Source organism: Microplitis mediator, chromosome 3, assembly GCF_029852145.1.
Source record: "Microplitis mediator isolate UGA2020A chromosome 3, iyMicMedi2.1, whole genome shotgun sequence".
Lineage (NCBI taxonomy): Eukaryota > Metazoa > Arthropoda > Insecta > Hymenoptera > Braconidae > Microplitis > Microplitis mediator.
In genome coordinates, this window is record NC_079971.1 from 24,129,557 (window position 1) to 24,142,503 (window position 12,947).

Genomic DNA, 12,947 nt, shown 5'->3' on the forward strand with positions numbered 1-12,947 from the left:
TTTCTTCCACGATATCTCGCGAACGAATCAACCGATTTTGATGGTTGAGGTGGCAATCGACGCGTTTTATCAAGTTCTAAAGCTGGTCGAATTTTGAAATTGATTTACTCAGCCGTTTTTGAGAAATTTCAAAAAAACCAAGGAAAAAATTTTTTTTGAATTCTTTCGTCAACGGTTTCTCTTGAACGAATGAACCGATTTTGATGGTTGAGGTGGCATTCGACGCGGCTTATAGAGTTTTAGAGCTGATTAGATTTTGGAATCAATCCATCGAGCAAATTGGAAGTTATCCAAATAAAACATTTTTGAAAAAATTTTATTTTTGAAATATCTCTGAACGCACCCTACCGATTAAGTTCAAATTTCTACGGCCTCAAGACATTAGCAAGCCGCGTCGAATGACACCTCAACGATCAAAATCGGTTCATCCGTTCAAGAGTTATGAATATTTACATACATACATACGTACGTACGTACGTACGTACGTACGTACGTACGTACGTACGTACGTACACACATACATACACTCGGACATCATCGTGAAATTAGTCAGGATAGCTTCCTAGGACCTCGAAACGTCGACATCTGATGGAAATTCGATTTTCGTAAATCGGACCGAAACCAATAACTTCCCGAATTTTTGAAAATTTACAATTTTCTTAGCGGGAAGTTAAAAAAAAAAAATTTTTTTTGTATCTAAAATCTCAATAAATTTGTAAAAAAATAATTTTCACTATAATTTGGAATCAGTTAAAAAAATAAACTTATGCATGTAAAATTTCATGATATATAATTTTCTGAGATTTTACTTTTATTGACAATAAGACCAGATTTTTACGAGTGTTCCAATACGATACTAAAAATTTAATAATTGTAATTTTGAAATTATGACGAGAAATTTAATTACATAATTTAACTGTGAAGAAAAAACATACAAATATATTTCCCAGAAAAGTAAACCATATGAGGTCATACATAAAATTAGGCATATATACTCCGTATGTGAATCATATATCCATATATGCCTATTTATGGTCATATATGCTAATATATGGTTTTATATGGTCATATATAGAGCATGTATGAAGCATATATGATTCATATAGAAACCATATATGCATCATATATATGCATTGTAGAGGGTAAGTTTTCATATATGTTCCACATATTAATGATATATGCTTCATATATGGATCATATGTGAAGCATATGTAGCCAATTTTTATGAATGCTTCTTATATGGTCAATCATGATTTTTATGTTGAACATATATGACTCATATATATGATCTATATATGCTTCATCTATAAATCGTATATGCTCCATACATGGATCATATATGCTCTACATATGTGAATCACATATGCTCCATATATGAAGCATATATAAAAATTGATTATATGCTCCATATATGAAGCATATGTAAAAATTCACCATATATGGAGCACATATGATCCACATATGATCTATATACGGATCATATATGGTCAGTTTTTATATATGCTTCATATATGGATCATATGTGAAGTATATATGGTCAATCATTTTTATAATGTGGAACATGTATGACTCATATATGATCTATATACGCTTCGTAGAGGGTCAATTTTCATATATAATTCACCTATAATTCATATATGGATCATATATCCATGTATAGATCATATATGCTCTATATATGTGAATCACATATGCCCCATATATAAAGCATACATTAAAATTGATCATATACTCTATATATGACGCATATGTAAAAATTCACCATATATGGAGCACATATGATCCATATATGCTCTATATACGGATCATATATGGTCAATCATTATTTTTACGTGGAACATATATAACTCATATATGATCTATATACGCTTCGTAGAAGGTCAATTTTCATATTTGATTCACCTATAATTCATATATGGATCATATATGCATGTATGGGTCATATATGCACCATATATGAATCAACTATACTCCATATATGAATCACATATGCTCTATATATGAAGCATATATAAAAATTGATAATATATGATCCATTTATGCTTTATATATGGACCATATATGGTCACTTTCTATATATGCTTTACATATAAATCATATGCGAAGCATATATGGATTATATATTCTTCATATATGGATTATATACAAAGCACATATGAAGCATATGTGGCCATTTGTCATATATGCTCAACATAAGCGCATATATGATTCATTTTTCACAGGATATTTTCATTTCCAATGAATTTCAGTCTATCAACTCAGAAATTGATTACATAAATTTATATATATATATATATATAAACCATGAATGCAAAATTTTTCGACTCAAGAATCTTTAAATTTAAAAAAAGCAAAAAATAACCGAAAACGTTAAATGAATAAAATTATCATTACTGTTCGGTAACTCGTGAATTTATTTGATTATGTATTTCTTAAAGTAACCATTGTATCATCATCCTTATTAGTATAATAAGTTGAATAACTCGAAATAAAAATTCATAGACGGCTTAAATAATAGATTAAATGCAGTTAATTTATTTTCGATATAATCCTTCCCGAGCCCCGATGGTTCGCGTAAAAATAACCGCCGCGTACGTCGAGTCTATGGTAATTCAAGCCACTAAATAACCGATTGTGAAATACTCAGTTATAATTATATATTTATAAATAAAAATGAACGATTAAAATATTAAAATTTTATAAAATAACAATAAATTAAGTTCCTTCGTCCAACCTTTCTTCATTTTATTCATTACTCCTTAAAATATATAAGCAATCCTCATTTATTTAAATCCTCAAATTATTAATCACTTCTCCTCGCAGTGGTAATCAGCAAAAACTATAAATTTATTCATATCGTCGCCAAAAAGTATAATTTTTAAAAGCAACATCATGTTGAATAAAAATACACGCGAAGGAGAATCAATCCCGATAGCACACTCGCGAAATGTAAAAAATAAAATAAATGTAATACTGGTTTAGTACCGGATGGTCATGTACCCGGTGAAGGGACAGGAACAGGGACCGTACAAGGTCTTCCAAGCTCTTATCCGTCGAACTAAATAAGTATAAATTATCGCAAAAAGTTCAGCATGCAGTCAGTACTTAGCTTTAAACACAAGACCAGCTGAGATTCCACATTATTTTTATCTCCTCCAAGGACTAAAGTCGAGTTTTATCTTCGTTAATTCTTCTTAGACGTAATTCCTTGTACGTCCCTATCCCTTTATATAAAAATTTTAATAGTTCGGAATTAATATAGTTTAAATTACAGTTGCCCGTATGAATAAAATGGCCAATAAAAAAAAACAATCTATGAAAAAAAATGAAAAAACAACAAATAATTGGCTAAAGTTTAAGTACCAGGCCATGAACCTGCCGGACAACCCTGAAGATCCAAGAAATAAGTAAAGGAAAAATGAAAATGCCGATGGGTCGAGTGGTGGCCGTCTATGCACACAAACCCAACACTTTTATACTACACTACACACATAGATTCCAAGTCAGGTTTAATATATGTGGTTCATCGTCCTTACTAGTCTTGTTCTTTCTTCTCCTTGTTCTTGTCTTGCTTGACGTTCACCTGGTACCTGGGATCCATATAGACGAGGGTTGCTCGGAGGACTTGGTCCACTAGCTGAGACATTCGCTTCGCGGCCGCGACCATGAAAGCACACGGTCCTTCGAGTATTTGGTTTACTTTTACTATTTTTTTATTCCTTGGTGGTGTTCTGTCGAGAAGTGTCAGCGATGATCAGCAAGTGACTGACAGCATTCAAGATGACGACTCAATTCGACAAGACGATTCGCAAGTAAGTGGGAACCTCAATTCGAATTCGAATTCGGATTCACAAACGGAAATCGGTAAGTCCACTATTGGTACGGGTCATGATAAAGACGAGGGAATTAGGAGATTCGACGCTAATTCCGACGCTAATCCTAATTCTAATGCCGACGCTAACAGGAGTGACGATAGTAAGCACTCGGTTGAACGTAAGTTAGATTCGGAGGATAGTTTTGATAGAGGGGATTCTAAAGAAGCCGATGAACGGGTCAAGCGCGAGCCAGATTCGGTAGATAGTCTTAGTAAGAGAGAGAATGTTGACATTGACGCAACGATTGGCAATGAAAAATTGAAAGGAATTGCGGGTGATGAAGATCAACGGGTTCACCAAACTCCGGAGTTGATTCCTGTCAAGGTGGACCAGATCCACTTGGACGATGCTGTAGAATCGGAAGTTAATTATGCGAGAAAATCAATTTCTATTGACGGGGAAGAAGACGAGGAAGATAAAAAAGACGGACGCAGTGAAAGGAGTGAGAAAGAAAAAATAAAACTTGACGAAATTCCCTCGCCGGATGTACAGCATTGGAAAGAGCAAGCGATTCTTTTGCAGGAACAGTTGAAAAACAAGACTTACTTGTCGTATCTCAGGGAATCGGAATCGGACATTCTGCCCGGGGTCCCCAAGTTTACGGAAGGTCAGCTGTTGGATTTGCTGAAGAAAATCGCGCCGAAAAAGCTCGCGCCCGCGGAAAATTCTTATTTTGACAAAGCGGACACATCGGGACTAGATAAAGATCAGCTGGAGATATTGAGATGCGCAGAAGGCTTCGTTTCGGAGAACAAACGTAAGAACTTCGCTGATGATATGCTTGAGTGTATCCAGGGTCTGAATATTCTTAATTGCATGAGGATTTTCATTTGGCCGATTATTGTCGACAACGTACCTGAATCAATTACCCAGAGGTTCCCGACGTTCCCTTTGGAACTGACTCTGTCGGACTGGTTGCCAGGTGATCGCGAGACGCCAAAAACAATTCGGGCTACGACGGGTGTTCCTCAGAAACGGCTGATAACTCCGGAATTGGTAATCTCTAATATCCTCAAGGATGCGCTAGAAGGCGGCAATTTGAAGGACTACGACAAAATCCCGACTTATATTGACGCACAAAATGACACCCTGTCGAAAATATTGAGCCCTGGTCAGATGGAGATCCTGCAGATGTCGGAGAAGTTCTTGCCCGAATCTGCTAGGCAGGACTACTCGAACCAAATGTACTCGTGTGTTACGAGGTTCGAGTACTTCAGCTGCATAAAGTTTTTCGCATGGCCTACCATCAAGCAAAACTTCCCGGCTCTGCCCGAATTCCCTGACTACCAGAACTGGTACCCGGCGAGCATCAACGTCTTCCCAGGCTACCCATTGATTCCTTTCCCGGATTCTCCGTCAGAAGATGGCAGTTTGCCAGAAGTCGTGGATGCTGATGAATTCAAAAACCGAAAACCCCGCCCTGAAGCACTGATAGTTCGTATACTCAAAAATACGTTAGATCAGCAACCGAGACAACAACTACTGTCGTCAGCAATACGTCTGCAGGATGACAATATCAAGTATATGACAAAGGAACAGCTGGCTTCGATACAGATGGCCGAACAACTTATTCCCGTTGAATATCGAGCGGAATTCGTTAACAATAATATTGAATGTATGAGACAATTTAACTATTTGACATGTCTTCGGTATGTAACTTGGCCGACTGTTAGAAAATTCAAACCAGGTTTGTCGGATTGGTTCCCTACATTACCTTCATTCCCTGCATTGCCAAGTTTTCCATTCTCTCTGCCGACTTTGCCGGGCATACCAAGTTGGGGAGTCAGTGAGACATCGACTGAAACTGCAAGTATTTCGAGTGGTTCGTCAGGAAGTGGAACCGGGGGAGAAAGCAGTGGAGGCAGCAGTTCTGGTGGAGGAAATGGTTGGTAGCTATATTTTATCATTTTTTAAAGCTTGGATCAATGGTATTCTATGTCTGTAGCTGGAGGAGTCCAAGTTGTCAATGGTGGCGGAAGCTCGACATCTGGTAGTGGATCTGGTCAGGGTGGCCCTGACGAAGTTGTTATCATCATTAAGCCACAGGGAGGTTCAGGAGGTTCAGGAGGTTCGGGTGGCAGCAATTGGGGACAGGGAAGTGGAAGCCAGGGAGTAAGCCAAGGAGGAAACCAAGGAGGAAATGGTAATATAACATTTTGAAGATTCTGGTCAGTAATGCAGTTCGCTAATGGTTGGATTATTTTATTAGCCGGCACGGGAGGATCTACTAGTTCAGGTTCCGGAGGATCGAGTGGGGGTACCTGGTGGGGAGGAAGTTATCCAGGCTCATCAGGAAGTTATCCAGGAAGTGGTAATTATTTATTTTGGATGTACTCTCTGTTACCACAGTTTACTAATGATTGCCTTTTTTTAGGTACTTCCGGAGGCGGTATCTGGGGAGGAAATCAAGGAGGATCTGGTAAAATATATTTCTTCAATTGTCTAGAAATTTATCGAGAATACTCAAATAATCATGTATATTTAGGTAGCACAGGTAGTTCTGGAGGAGGTGGTTCAGCTTCAGGTGGGCAAGGCTCTGGCGGTATCGGAGGACCTATTAGCGGCATCTGGGGTGGAAGTCAAGGAGGATCCGGTAAAGAATATTCTTTTAATTGTCGATAAATTTATCGAGAATACTCAAATAATTATGTATATTTAGGTAGCACAGGTAGTTCTGGAGGAGGTGGTTCAGCTTCAGGTGGGCAAGGCTCCGGCGGTATCGGAGGTCCTATTAGTGGCATCTGGGGAGGAAGTCAAGGAGGATCCGGTAAATAATATTCTTTCAATTGTCGATAAATTTATCGAGAATACTCAAATAATCATGTATATTTAGGTAGCACAGGTAGTTCTGGAGGAGGTGGTTCAGCTTCAGGTGGGCAAGGCTCCGGCGGTATCGGAGGTCCTATTAGCGGCATCTGGGGTGGAGGTCAAGGAGGATCCGGTAAAGAATATTCTTTCAATTCTCGATAAATTTATCCAAAATACTCATATAATTATTTATATTTAGGTAGCGCAGGTGGTTCTGGCGGGGGTGGTTCAACTTCAGGCGGACAAGGCTCTGGTGGTTCTGGAGGACCTATAAGCAGCATTTGGGGAGGTAGTGATTGTTGTTATTTTTTTAATTTAAACATATTCGTAGGGACCAAACTTTACTATAAGCGGGTTATTTTATTAGGTGGACCTATCAGTGGCATTTGGGGAGGCGGAAATCATCACGGAAGTGGTAATTGTTTATTTTGAAAATATTCGTCGCTAGAATACTTTACTCATGGTTGGATTATTTTACTAGGCGGTAGTGGAGGCTCTGGCGGCTCAGGTGGTTCCGGAGGATCGCATGGTGGTTCCGGAGGATCACATGGAGGATCCTGGGGAACCGGGGGAGGTAATCAGGGCGGCCAAGGAGGAAGTGGTAAGTTTTCATCTTCAATATACTGGTCTCTACTACAGCTTACTAATGGTTTGATTATTTTATCAGGTGGCACTGGAGGGCCTAGCAGCGCAGGTGGTTCCGGTGGATCGCATGGTGGATCCTGGGGTATCGGAGGTGGTAATCAGGGAAGCCATGTTGGAAGCGGTAAATGTTTTTTAAATCGTTTATAAATTTATTTAAATACTCAATTAATTATCTATATTCAGGTAGTGCAGGTGGTTCTGGAGGAGGTGGTTCAGCGTCAGGCGGGCAAGGCTCTGGCAATCAAGGTGGTGGTGTAACAATCATTGTTACTAAACCAGGCTCAGGAGGGAGTTCTGGAACAACTGAACCAAGCCCTGGTTCCGTTGCACCTGGCAGCCATTGGGAATCTGAAAATCATTGGCAAGCTGGGCAAATTTGGGGATCTGGTAGCAATAATCAAGGCTCTCAAGGTGGAGGCTCAGGAAGTCAAGGATGGGGAGGCAATCAAGGACCTCAGGGTGGAGGAATAGGAATTGGTGGCTCAGGAAATCAAGGATCTGGAGGTAGTCAAGGCTCTCAGGGTGGAAGCTCGGGAAATCAAGGATCTGGAGGCAATCAAGGACCTCAGGGTGGAGGAATAGGAATTGTTGGCTCAGGAAATCAAGGATGGGGAGGCAACCAAGGCAGTCAGGGTGGTAGCTCGGGAAGTCAAGGATCTGGAGGCAATCAAGGACTTCAGGGCGGAGGAATAGGAATTGGTGGTTCAGGAAGTCAAGGATCTGGAGGTAGTCACGGCTCTCAGGGTGGAAGCTCGGGAAGTCAAGGACCTGGAGGCAATCAAGGGCCTCAGGGCGGAGGAATAGGAATTGGTGGTTCAGGAAGTCAAGGATCTGGAGGTAATCAAGGCTCTCAGGGTGGAAGCTCGGGAAGTCAAGGATCTGGAGGCAGTCAAGGACTTCAGGGCGGAGGAATAGGAATTGGTGGTTCAGGAAGTCAAGGATCTGGAGGTAGTCAAGGCTCTCAGGGTGGAAGCTCGGGAAGTCAAGGATCTGGAGGCAATCAAGGACTTCAGGGCGGAGGAATAGGAATTGGTGGTTCAGGAATTCAAGGATCTGGAGGTAGTCACGGCTCTCAGGGTGGAAGCTCGGGAAGTCAAGGACCTGGAGGCATTCAAGGACCTCAGGGCGGAGGAATAGGAATTGGTGGTTCAGGAAGTCAAGGATCTGGAGGTAGTCAAGGCTCTCAGGGTGGAAGCTCGGGAAGTCAAGGATCTGGAGGTAGTCAAGGCTCTCAGGGTGGAAGCTCGGGAAATCAAGGATCTGGAGGCAATCAAGGACCTCAGGGTGGAGGAATAGGAATTGGTGGTTCAGGAAGTCAAGGATCTGGAGGTAGTCAAGGCTCTCAGGGTGGAAGCTCGGGAAGTCAAGGATCTGGGGGCAACCAAGGCTCTCAGGGCGGAGGAATAGGAATTGGTGGTTCAGGAAGTCAAGGATCTGGAGGTAGTCAAGAACCCAGTAATGGTTCAGGACCAAGTGGTTCCGAAAGTAGTCAAGGATCAAGCGGAGGTATGGACGGTGGTAGTTCTGGAAATCAAGGATCTGGATCAAGTGGCTCCGGCAGCGATCAAGGACCATCGAGTGGTGGTAGCATCGGTACTGGTGGTTCGGCAGGAGCTGGTAAGTTTTCGATTCTCCATTTTAGCTAATTGTAACTGAAATACCTCAACTAGTTAGTTTAACTATTCCTTTTGTTTACAGATGGGGGAAGTAGTGAAAGTGGTTCTGATCAAGGCTCTACCGGAGGAAGCGGGCAGGGTGGCTCTGAAGGCGAATGCACATGTTGCCCAACTGGAAACACAGATTCTCTGTATAACAAAGGAATGGAACCAAAAATCATTGACATACTCCACACTCTACGTTACTCAATGATCACTACTCCAGTCCACCGTCCATTCATCGCCGATCGGCAGCTAATGTCTCACACACGTCTCACCAACGAACAACTGACCATTTTAGAACTCGCCGAAAGTATGGTTCCATTCACAACACGCCGTGATTTGATTTCCCGATCGCTAGGTTGCCTTCAAGGTGGGGCAGATTTCATGGTCTGTACCAGAAATGTAGTCTGGCCTTTCCTACAACTTTACATCGACAGCCTTCCGGACTTTCCCGCGAACAGCGATGCGTTTAAATCCACCAGTGCCATCAATAATTACAAATTTCAATTCGCGCCAGAGAAACAACGACCATTCGGACGGATAAATAACCAACCGGCTACCACTCGTCGTGTCTCTTCTACCCACGGCAATTACGGATTACTAAGATACCCTAATATACAAATAGCCGCCCGAACGCCTTTACATTCAGGTATTTCGGCTAAATCCGATGACCAACCAATCATTTCAGTAACTGGTGCAAGATTCGTACCACTTTATTCAGAATATCCTGAAGGGGTAATTTTGAATATCCTCAACACGTTAGCGAAATCCTCAACGCCTACAGAATCTCAAGAATCCAAGAGCAAAGTAACCGAATTTCCCGAATTGATAACTCCACTAAACAAACAGCAAGAAAACATTTTAAGAGTAAGCGAAAGCTTGCTTCCGGAAAAAGCTCGTGCCAACTTCTTCGAAGACATGGCGATGTGTATGCGTACAAACGATTTCATCATCTGTTCTCGGGAAATAATGTGGCCGCTTTTGATTCAATACTTCCCAGACATGCCAAGTTTTCCTACATTCCAACGAATCGTCAATTCCGGGGCCTCGGCTGCAGAATATCTCCAACCGATAGCAGACAACTCGGCGCCCATTTCAGAAACTAACATAAAAACTGATCAGACTGGTGACGCGATGATCACAATCACGGACACCCAATTCGTCCCAATAAGCGAAAGTCCAGAAGAAGTCATTTCAAAAGTTTTGAAAGCCATGGAAACATCAAATAAAAATCCTTCAGCATTTTCGTCTATTGCCAAATCACCAGCATTCATTTCGCAGTTTACGAAACCTCAAGCTGATGTTCTTGTGATAGCAGAAAATTTACTGCCATCGACATTCCGTGAGACATTTGTTGTCCGGATGAACGATTGCATGCGTAGCAGCAGTTTTCTGGACTGTATGAGAGAAATCTCTTGGCCTACGTTGGGTCAATTTTATCCAAGGCTACCAAATTTCCCAAATTTCGGGACTGGAGTCAATTTGCCGGCAGAGAAACCCCAGCAGTCGGCTCTACTTCCACCGCACGTGGAACCAAATTACGCTGAACAAGTTCCAGCACGGATTGAATTCCTACCACTGTCTCAGTATCAGTCCAATTACTTCCAACCCTATGGATTAAATCCATTCAGCCCAGACTATTTGGGCTTGCAGCAGCAAAGCAGCAATTATCCATCAGCCATAACTTCGACCGTAGGTGAACCATCTGTAGCATACAACAGAGCTTGATGTAGAAACGGTTCTTAGACTTATACTAGACCATTTAAATATAAATTTGTTTTACAGGGTCAACATTAACACCAGCCGTTGCCGGCCAACCAACTAAAATTCTTCTAGACATATCACAAGGTGCTAAAAATTTATCGCGTGTGCGCAGAAATACCCCAACTAATGACAATGATAAAGATAATACTGAAAACATTAACAACTTGGATGGGCCAAACTTAAATTTAACAGAGACCGACTTTATAGAGCTTCTTGCCAAAATCCTCAAACAATATCCAGAGCCCGCGGAAACTGATGGCTCGTTTGTCGACACCCTCAATTCAACTGTAAAGAACGCATTGACTGCTGATCAATTGACGATTTTGAAAATGACCGAGCAACTGGGTCTCCAAAACATCAGAGGACTTATGGGTCAGGTGTTTCGCTGCATCATGGGCCTCAGCTTCATCAGATGTATGGGCGTTTTCATGATGCCTCTTATCATGAACATGCTGCCTTCGTTGAGTCTCGGGTTGCCCTTTGGCCGTTCCAATGACAACGACCACGTCCTGGGAATGTCCAAAAAAGACGCCGAAGCTGAACTGCTTGAAGGTAAGGAATCCGTTGAAAGCATTCTGCTTAACTGGTACAAGAGTCTTACTGAAGAGAAGTTTTCGTCATCTTTCGGATTCCTTGAGTTCCAAGGCTACGGAGATGGTCAAATCGGCGTTAAATTCAACGGATTCAGGCAGGCGCGAGTCAGAATCAAGGACCACAAGACTCTGCCAAGTATTTTGACCATTATCAGTGACATAATGGAGGACGTGCTAGACCCGAAACCTGAAAACCCCAAACCTAAGAAGATCAAGAAACAAAAGAGCGTGGAATTGAATTCTTATGAAGATCCCAGTGAGACTCCAAGAAGCAGCGACGACAAAATAATCCAGATGTTTTTGGAAAGACTGAAAGCCAACTCGACAAATATCGACACTGATGACTCCGTTGATGATCAGAAGCAATACCTGACTATTGAAGACGCCTATCGCGCATTCGAAGTTCTTCTGGGCACGAGATTCAAAGCCCGGGTTTCCGATGACCAGGACACTTACCAGTCAAACAACAACTACGCTGACGAGGAACTAAAAGTAGTTCCTCTGGAAAGCTTTCAGGAATTGGGCGGAAAGACCAAAGCCAAGGAAGAGAAATCGCAATTGATGGTCAAGCTGCCCCAGTTGAACGAAAATATGGAGCTGGCTCGAAAACTAACCAACACGGTGACGGATTTATCAAGACGCATGAAGAACAACATGATGCAAATCGCCCCAGGTGTTGGGGTAGCAGTCAGCTTGCTTCTACAAATGGCCTTAGCTCACGCCCGGGCTGCGGCATCGGTTGCCGAAGTAATCAGCAACATGGCGTTGGGCTCCGCGATGTTCACTTTCATGCGGCAGACCTGGTTCGCGCCCAGTCCACAGCCAAAAGTTCATTACGTTCACAACCACGAGCCATCCGAAGCGGGGATAAGTTGGGCAAGAAGTTTTTGAGTAGATCACATCTACTAGAAGACAATAATTATTAAAATAACCAATGATCGATAAATTGGGAAGGCTGCAATATTAATTTATGTAAAGGGATCTTGGTGATGGGTATCGTTATAAAACTTGTGATTCTGTAATAATTAATTATTAACGATTCATATATGTTATCTTTATACATTCATTAGTTGTAATTCATTTTATACATTTATTTGTACTCATCTTAATTAATTAAAAAATCAGCGTAATGATTTTTAAATGACTTTTCTTTTGTTTGCCCTTTGAACCTTGAAATCGTAGGAAATAAGACAGTTACGGAAAACCCAAATTTCTTTTAGGTCCAAAATTTCTGTGGAAAATTTTTGTTCATTCGCTTCCAGGTGCTAGCGGTCTTCTAGAAGACATTAAATACCTTCGAGGCTTTCAACCATCTATCGAGCGCCTGAATTTTGATCAGGATCGCCGTCTAATAAAAGACCCCAGTAGAATTGTTCCTGTTGAGAATAACCTTTTACAATATAAACGTTTTTTGTTCCCTATATTGCCCTCAAGTAGAAGAGATCTAGAAAAGTTCCAAGGAAATTTTTTTTTTAACTAAAGGCATAATGCAGATGGGGACCGAAGATACTGTTTGTGTATTCTTATGAAAAGTAGCCCGAAATTCAGTTTCTATCGGAAATAAATCCACACAATATAAACGTTTTTTGTTCATTACGATGTCC

The 12,947-nt window shown here is 41.3% G+C and overlaps 1 protein-coding gene across 2 annotated transcripts; it reads left to right on the forward strand.

The window, feature by feature from the left end:
• The first annotated feature begins 3,616 nt into the window (after window positions 1-3,616).
• LOC130664833 (uncharacterized) lies at window positions 3,617-12,478 on the forward strand. Of its 2 annotated transcripts, none has more exons than XM_057464951.1 (14): window positions 3,617-5,760; window positions 5,821-6,018; window positions 6,085-6,186; window positions 6,250-6,294; window positions 6,361-6,468; window positions 6,535-6,642; window positions 6,709-6,816; window positions 6,883-6,972; window positions 7,051-7,098; window positions 7,165-7,284; window positions 7,351-7,449; window positions 7,512-8,945; window positions 9,027-10,678; window positions 10,772-10,933. In XM_057464951.1, the coding sequence occupies exons 1-14, from the start codon at window positions 3,666-3,668 to the stop codon at window positions 10,781-10,783; spliced, it is 6,219 nt and encodes a 2,072-aa protein (XP_057320934.1). In that variant the 5' UTR covers window positions 3,617-3,665; the 3' UTR covers window positions 10,784-10,933. The 2 variants fall into 2 exon arrangements, with proteins under 2 accessions (XP_057320934.1, XP_057320933.1); XM_057464950.1 differs by having other exon boundaries at window positions 3,642-5,760; window positions 9,027-10,682; window positions 10,772-12,478.
• The last annotated feature ends 469 nt before the right edge of the window (window positions 12,479-12,947 follow it).

Excerpts from the sequence above, each read along its gene's own strand:
- LOC130664833 (XM_057464950.1), top strand. The coding sequence starts at position 3,666 with ATGAAAGCACACGGTCCTTCGAGTATTTGGTTTACTTTTACTATTTTT. Across the intron at positions 6,295-6,360 it reads AGGAAATCAAGGAGGATCTG|GTAGCACAGGTAGTTCTGGA; the intron begins GTAAAATATATT and ends ATGTATATTTAG. Across the intron at positions 10,683-10,771 it reads AGCCATAACTTCGACCGTAG|GGTCAACATTAACACCAGCC; the intron begins GTGAACCATCTG and ends TTTGTTTTACAG.